The 7,774-nt window shown below is 43.9% G+C and overlaps 1 protein-coding gene across 1 annotated transcript in view; it reads left to right on the top strand.

Annotated features, from left to right (window-relative positions):
• LOC103196806 (S-adenosyl-L-methionine-dependent tRNA 4-demethylwyosine synthase TYW1) overlaps positions 1–7,774 on the top strand; it is a 161,741-nt gene that overhangs the window by 75,675 nt on the left and 78,292 nt on the right. The window contains exon 12 of the mRNA XM_007940605.2: positions 6,348–6,457. Coding sequence (XP_007938796.2) covers positions 6,348–6,457 — 110 coding nt within the window. The remainder of the gene's footprint in view (positions 1–6,347; positions 6,458–7,774) is intronic.

The following is a 7,774-nucleotide window of genomic DNA, read 5'->3' as shown; positions in this document are numbered from 1 at the left end:
AACCGCCAGCCATCTGGTTAGCAGGCAAGTGTCTTAGCCACTATGCTACCAGAGCTCCCAGTTGAACATTAGCCAGTTCTTTTTGGTACAGTGACTCTGGTTCCTTCCATCTTTTTTTTTTTTTAAATGCTTCCTGCATCATTCAATATTTTGCCCATAGAAACCTTCAGTATTGCAAGTGAAGGCTTGATTTTTTTTCCTTCAGTTCTTTCAGCTTGGGAAATGCTGACCTTGTCTTCCCTTTTTGTTTTTCTAACCATAGAGGTTACAGCCTAGAAAACCCTTTGAGGACAGTTCTACTCTGTCACATGAGATCTTACATGAGTTCACATTAACTTGACAGCACATAAGAACAATAAGAGTGATGTATAAATGTGAGCTTTTATAAATGAATTATTTCTAACTTCACAAAGATATATGAAGTAGACTATTGCAGATAGATGAACATCCCACTGGTTTTCAGGGGTTTTGGAGATGATGTATTTAGGTATTCCAAATTCAAGGTCTGTGACTCATTTCTGTTTATGAAAGTGAAAATTTTGTACTTTAAAATTCAAATTAAGAGTTATACCTGTCTTGAATAAATAACCCCAGTAAAAAGTGGGCACAGCATCTGAACGGACAGTTCTCCAAAGAAGATGCAAACGACACATGCAGAGATGCTGAATGTTGTTGGTGACTGGGGAAATGCAGATCAGACTCCCAGGGACGTACCACTCACACCCTCTGGGATGCCTGTAAGAGCTCCGGTGGCGCAGCAGTTCAGTGCTCAGCTGCCGATTGAAAGGTTGGCAGTTGGAATGCATCCAGCAGCTCTGCGGGAGTGAGACCTGGTGCGCGGTCAGAGAAGCCGCATGGAGCAGTTCCCTGGCATAGGAGGTTCCTGTGACTGGAGATTGATCCGATGGCCCCCAGCAACAACAGGGTGCTTATACAGTTGTCCCTTGGTATCCACGGGGGATTTGTCCTGGGACCCCTGCAGATGGGCACAGGGGCTGGTGCGTTTGAACCACTTGAACTGAAGTAAGTCAGAATAAGAAATGTTTTGACAGGTAAGTTCTAGCAAACATGCATCTGTTTCGACTTACCTACAGATTTGACTTAAAGACACACTTAGGAACAGAGCTCCTTAGCAACCCGGGGATGTCTGTACTGTATTCAGACTGACATTCTCTATGGATTACTTTCCAAATCTGCAGTCTCTCAAGTCCCGTATACAAAATGGCTCCATATTTGCCTATAACCTATGCACATCCTCCCGTGTACTTTAAATCTCCTCTAGATTGCTTACAATAGCTAATACAATGTAAATGCTGCGTGAATAGCACTTTGTAGTCTCTCTTAGCCTTTTAGGGATTGCTTTGACCACTTCACTGCTTTTTTTCTCTGACATATTTTCTATCCCTGCTCAGTTGGATCTGTGCATGTGGAACCCGTGGATTCAGAGGGCCACCTGATCAAAGAGACACAAGTATGGGTGAGGCTGGGGAGGGATTGGAAGCTCAGACCCTGCTGGTGGGAGTGTGAGATGATGTTGCCACTGGGGCACATGTTCTGGGAAACTCGCGGTGAAATTGATATGTATGCAAATGAGTGTATGTGTGAAGATGTTTGCAAGCAGGCACACAGGCACCCCCTGCACATAGACACACACTGCACTCGTATGTGCTTGCAGACTCTGTGGTGTTCTGTGTGGTCCCCCACTTTTTAGCGATGCTGTCACATCAGCATGAAGGTGTAGGAGCAGGTTTTCTCACCTGCTGTGTGAGGTCAGCAGCGTCTGGAGGGCAGAAGGGGAGGCGCGTGCTCAAAGGGCATTTTGTTTGAAAGTTGTTGCTGAGAAGCATTCCATCCCCAAACACTTCCTCGCTTTGTACGTTCAGTTGGCTCATCATGTAATTTCAGCTGCAAAGTACTGTTTTCATTTTGATAATTTTTGCTTGAACTAAAGTTTTCTCCAAACATTTGTCTCCTTCACGCTCCTTTGGCTCTTTGCCTTCTTCTCCTTGATCCTCGTGAGACCAGTACCCACAGTCACAGTTACCTCCGACTCATTTTGCCTTCTTCTCCTTGATCCTCGTAAGACTAGTACCCACAGTCACAGTTACCTCCAACTCATTTTGCCTGAATGTGATTGGTAGTTAATTTTAAGGCAAATGACCTTCAACAACCCCCTTCACCCAGTTTTTAGTTTGCTCTTATGCTCTGGTAGAAGTTAAATACCAAACAGAAAACCAGACTAAATCCCACACCTCTTTCAAGTTTTTTTTTAAAAAGGATTGGTGAGTAGGCATTAAGTACTTACGTTTGGAGGTAGAATCAGATACAATAGAAATTTATAGACGTTTTATTGAAAGTGGTTTGTAAGATCAAGGCAAAGGAGAGATGCCGCAAAGATTTTAGAAATTAAAAGAGCATTAATGACTATTTGATGTGGGGTGGTCAGCGTGGATTAGGGAAAGTGATCCATAGAGAATGTCGGTCTGAATACAGTATAGGCATCCCTGGGTTGCTACGGAGCTCTGTTCCTAAGTGTGTCTTTAAGTCAGATCTGTAGGTAAGTTGGAACAGATGCATGTTTGCTAGAACTTACTTGTCAAAACATTTCTTATTTTGACTTACTTTAGTTCAAGACAGGAGCTCTGGTGGTGCTGTGGTTAAAGCTTTGGGCTGCTAACCAAAGGGTCAGTGGTTCAAACGCACCAGCCCCTCTGTGTAAGATGAGGCAGTCAGCTTCTGTAAAGATTTACAGCCTTGGAAACACTACAGGGCAGTTCTGCTCTGTCCTTTAGGGTCTGTCTTACAGGGTTGCTATGACTCGGTGGTGGTGGGTTTTGGGTTAGTGTAAGAAATAGCTCAGAGCCTTTACAGTGGTTTAAAAGCGCGTGTACAGCAGGTGAAGGTGCTTGTGATGCAGAATTTGTTGCCAGTAGGAATTGGTTGTGTCATTTCAGAGTGTGGACAAATTTATATAACATTAAAGGCCAGTAGTACTGGTTGCTCCTGTTGTTGTTATTTACCATCGAGTCAGATCAGATCCTGAGTCGGATCTGATTCATAGTGACCCCTCCTTGGGTTTCCGAGGCGGTATCACTCCGGAAGTAGATTGCCCCACCTTCCTTCCAAGGAGTGGCTGCTGGGTTTGAACCACCATACTTTTGGTTAGCAGTCAAGTGCCTTCCTTAGGCACTATGCCACCAGAGCTCCTCTGGTTGGTCCTAAGTCAGGTAAATTGGGTTTGTCACCTGGGGACTGCCTGTAGTCCTATAATCGCTAGAGTGATTGAGTCAGTAGGTAGAAACATCAGGAAGAAACCAGGCCCAGATGGTTTGACAAGTAAGTTCTAGCAACCACTCAAGGATAAGGAGCTCTTCTTGAGAGCACAGAAGGAAGGAACACTTCCCAACTCACTTCAGGAAGCTGGTCTAACCTCCATACCAGCCGAGAGAAGACCGCGTGAAAAATAGCAGCGACGAGGCAGTTTCCCATGCGCGTGATTGTGAACTCCTCGGCAGAATACTGAAGTTCCGAGTCCAGCTTTGAACAGCGGCAGCTGAGGATCACCAGCAACCTGGCTTCATTTCCGGCAAATCTAGTCGTGCTTGCTGGTGTGGCTGGCTCTGTGGTGAGCACAGGTAGGGCGCTGGTTCACCGAGCTTCTTAGGTTTTGTGGTTTGTTGTCTGTCAGTTAGGAAATGTGTTGGCTATTATTTCTTCAGCTGTTTCTTCTGCTTTGGTCTCCCTGTGTTTTCCCCTCTGGGTACCAGTTACATGTATTTTGGGCCTTTCGTTATTTTCTCACAGCTCTGGGATGGTCTGTTTTGTTTTCTCCCCCCATTTATCTTTGCGTTTCAGTTGAGTTATTTGTATTGACTTCTCCAGGTTTTACATTCTTCCCTCAGCTATTTCTGGTCTATTAATGAGCCTGTCAAAAAACGAAAACCAAAGAAATCCATTGTTGTCAAGGAAGTTTTTACCTCAAGGCTGGGTGTAGTCTTTACAGAAGCAGCCCGCCACATCTTCGCCTGGGGAGTGGCTGGTGCATTCGAACTGCTGTGCTAACCACTGTGCCACCAGGGCTCTTGCTGGAGGTGTGTGTTACTCATATCCAGCATTTCCATGTGATTCTTTCTTAAATTTACTGTCTCTCTGCTGAATTTACCCATTTGTTCTTGCATATTGTCTGCCTTTTCTGTAGGACTTTTAGTATATTAATCATGGTTTCAAAATTCCCTGTCATACCATTCTAATCCTTGTGTCATACCTGACTTTGGTTCTCTTGCTTGCTTTGTGTATTGGAAGTGTGTGTTTTGCCTTCTTGTATGCTTTGTAATGTTTTGTTTTTGCCACAAGTCCGACTTCCTGTTTCGGACAGTAGGGACTGAAGGAAATGGGCACACCTTCCCTTCCGCCAGATCTGTGTTGTTGGAGTTTGAGTTCATCTTGTCGAGAGCTGAGCTCAGGTTGAGGTATGATGCATTTTGTTCCCGGTAGTGCTGCACAGGCTTCCGATTCCTTGGAGGATTTGGTGGCTTGTGTTTAGCATGGGCTAGTTTGCCAGAGGTGTTTCTCTCATGCTCTGATCTGTGCTGAGCATTAGATCATATGCTGGTACTGCCTGTGATGTAGGGTCTGTGGCTGAGGTCTTGTAGCTTTTCCTGCAGCATTCTGTTGTTCACTGTTTGTGATGCTCATTAGCTTGGTGATAGGTGGCTGGGGATCTGGGGATGGTGCAGAGTGGTGCCAATATGTATTTTCATTAACCTTCAGTTTTAGCCAGACCGTGTCTTTGCATTGTGGGGACAAGGCCTTCTCCATGTCCTTTCCCCTCTCGGGGCTGTATTCTGGATCTGGCACTTACTCCGGCCCCTTCTCTAGACAAGAAGGGTTTTTCTGTTTCCTTTCTCCAGCCACCGCGGGTCTTCAGCTGTGCCTCAAGGGCAGTAGTGTTCTTTGCTCTTTTCTCCACAGATTGTGGCTTTTGTTTCTTAAGGGGTATAGGAAAGAAGGTTCCAGGTGGTGTATCTTGTCCTTCCCAAGCCTGCACCAGGAGTTACTCTTTCTCTGGCTCTGTCAGTGTGAGGGCATATTTTCCCATATCCTCACTAATATAACAATCAGACTTTTTAATCTTTTCTAACACATGAATGTGTTATTTTGTTAATTAATTTTGTATGAGTAAATATATTTAATGATGAAACTTCAGAAATATTTTTATTGAATACTAGACCCTAACAAGGATGACTGATTTTATCATTATTAATATTTTTGTGGCCAATGTCATGAGACAGGAAATAAAAATTGCAAAGGGGGAAAGTACAGTGTGATTTATGACTGTATACTAGAAAATCCAGTAAAAGCTGGAAAAATCTTACCGTTTATAAGGGAATTCAGGAAAGTGGCTGGACACAGGATAACTATATAAAAATACATACATTTTCTTTAACTGGTAATAGCCGGGTAAAATGAACAATGGAAAATGAATAATGAGGGAATATTACTCCTTATACGTAAAAAAACCCAAACCAAACCATTGCCATTGAGTCAATTCCACCTCATGGCTACCCTTGAAGAAAGTGAAAACATCGGGTACCTAGAAATACTCCTGAGAGGGTCCTAAAGAGTGCAGCTTTTCCAGAGCTCCCTGTCCCTCCGTTCTGTGTAGCATCCATCATCTCAGGGAGATGCAGTGATGAGCCAGCATCCAAGATTGTACTCCAGTGTGATGGGGCAGTCACACAATAAGAGGATGTATCATTATGAATGGAACTTGCTTCATCATAGAAATGTATGCAAAGGAGAGTTACAGAAACAAACATCATTTTTCACCTAAGTGTGCTGATTTAACTTCTCCAGTTCTGGTGACCACAGATAGGATAGTAGGCTGCTGCTAAGGCTGCAGTTTTTCCCCATGGAACAGAGTGAATCATTATTTCCACTCCCGTGAGCTCGGTGAAAGCTGACCCCTCTTTTGTTGAAAATTTTTCTGTGCGAGTGCCAAGCGTAGCATTCTAGTTTTCCTACTCACGCTGTGAAATGTCCTTACACGGCAATGGTGGTAGCATTGTGATGAGAGGTGTCTGATGGGGTTTAGGGTAGCAGAGTGTCCCGCCAGCATATAATGGGGGTGATGACCCAGTTGGAGCTCTGGCAGTAGAAATGTTGAATGACTTCTCTGTCTACCCCTCTGTCAGGTGTCATCCCTTCAAACACTGTTACATATAAACAGCTGAGCACTGAGGGACAGACAGCCCTGATTTTATGATTTTATGGACTGCCCCACAGTAGGTAACTAGCTGAGCTCTTGTCATAGGGTGTGTTGTAGAACTTTTGCATCTTGTTCCTAGGCACCACACTAATCCAGTGGGCACTGAGTGGCGGTGGAAAATGGACCGGCCTGAGATGATCTTAAAAGAAGCCATCGAAAACCATCAGAACATGATTAAGCAATTTAAAGGTATTTTATCTTCTTTCTACAAAGGACTGTTAATGCCTATTAGTGGTTGGAATCAAACTGGGGAGTGGAGCTGTGTCTTTGGCAGGGTTTTCTCCCCAAGGGGAAAATTCCATGTAGGGAATTGAAAACCTGGAGAGATACTCTGTGTATGACTTTTGGCCTTTTTAGTTTTTACTCATAAGTTTTGCATCCTGTGTGATGGAAGAACTAAAAAACGGAACCTACAACCTGACAACTTACACGGCAGTACACTCAGCCTGTTCCCTTTGCCTGGGAGTGTACTACCATCCTTTATGTAAATGTTACTGTTCTGACTCGGTGAGCACATTGTTACAGCCGTAACAGTGGAGTGAAATTTTTGGGTTGTTGGGATAATTGTCAGTCACATCACTTAGATATGTTGAGAAAGCATTGTTTGAATAAAAAATATTAAAATGTAGGGGTGATACTACTGCTACTAATACTGCATGATCCAAAGTGATATAAAATGTTGCCACTCTGAATTCTGTCTGGTAGTTGATGCTACCTGACGGTCCTGGAGATCGCTCTGTCTCTGACGTTAGCGTGCGTTGGCATCCTCTGGAAGGCTTGTGAAGGCTCATGTGGCTGGGCTCCTTTCCCAGAGATTCTGATTCACCACGTCTGGGGTGAGGCCCAAGAAGGTGCACTTCTAACAGGTTTCCAGGGGGTGCTGATGCTGCTGATCTGGGGCCCACACTTTGAGAACCACCGCTGTAGACATATCCCGTAGACGCGTGGGCTTACAAAGTGATGGTACAGAGGCAAACGGGGATTGACATGTTAGTTTCCCTTGTAAGTTCTGACTCCACCGGCCACTCGTAGCTCCTCCTCTCCTGGATTCTCTTCCCCTGGATTTGCAGCAATGAAGAACTACCTCTGACTGGAGTTATCCTGATAAGACACTGTTTATGGTGCTAACCCCATATCTGGCAGTCCTTAGAAACCCCAGGGATTAGTATTTAGACCATAGTCATCTCTCCTGCAGGGACATTTGTTCTGTTTGGGTTCTTGAGACTTCCTTTCACACTGTTCTTATTTCTTAGGAGAAATTGAGAAAAGCAATGCAAATTATGTTCACGACTGATAGCAGTTTCTAAATGGCAGTTAGGCATTCACGTTTTTCATTTTTTCCATTACAGGGTTTCTAGGGGACTTTGACCTGTACACATTGCGTGTGTCTGTGTTGACTTATTTTTGTACATCTGTGAAGATCTTAATTTTTAATTTTTCATCTTTTTTTTTTTTAATTTATTTTTTTTTATTAGGATTTGGGTGAAGATTTACAGAGTAAATTCA

Source organism: Orycteropus afer, unplaced genomic scaffold, assembly GCF_000298275.1.
Source record: "Orycteropus afer afer isolate SDZICR_OR568_19922 unplaced genomic scaffold, OryAfe1.0 scaffold00006, whole genome shotgun sequence".
NCBI lineage: Eukaryota > Metazoa > Chordata > Mammalia > Tubulidentata > Orycteropodidae > Orycteropus > Orycteropus afer.
The sequence above is the reverse complement of the archived record's forward strand: the minus strand, read 5'-3'. Positions and strand labels throughout refer to the sequence as shown.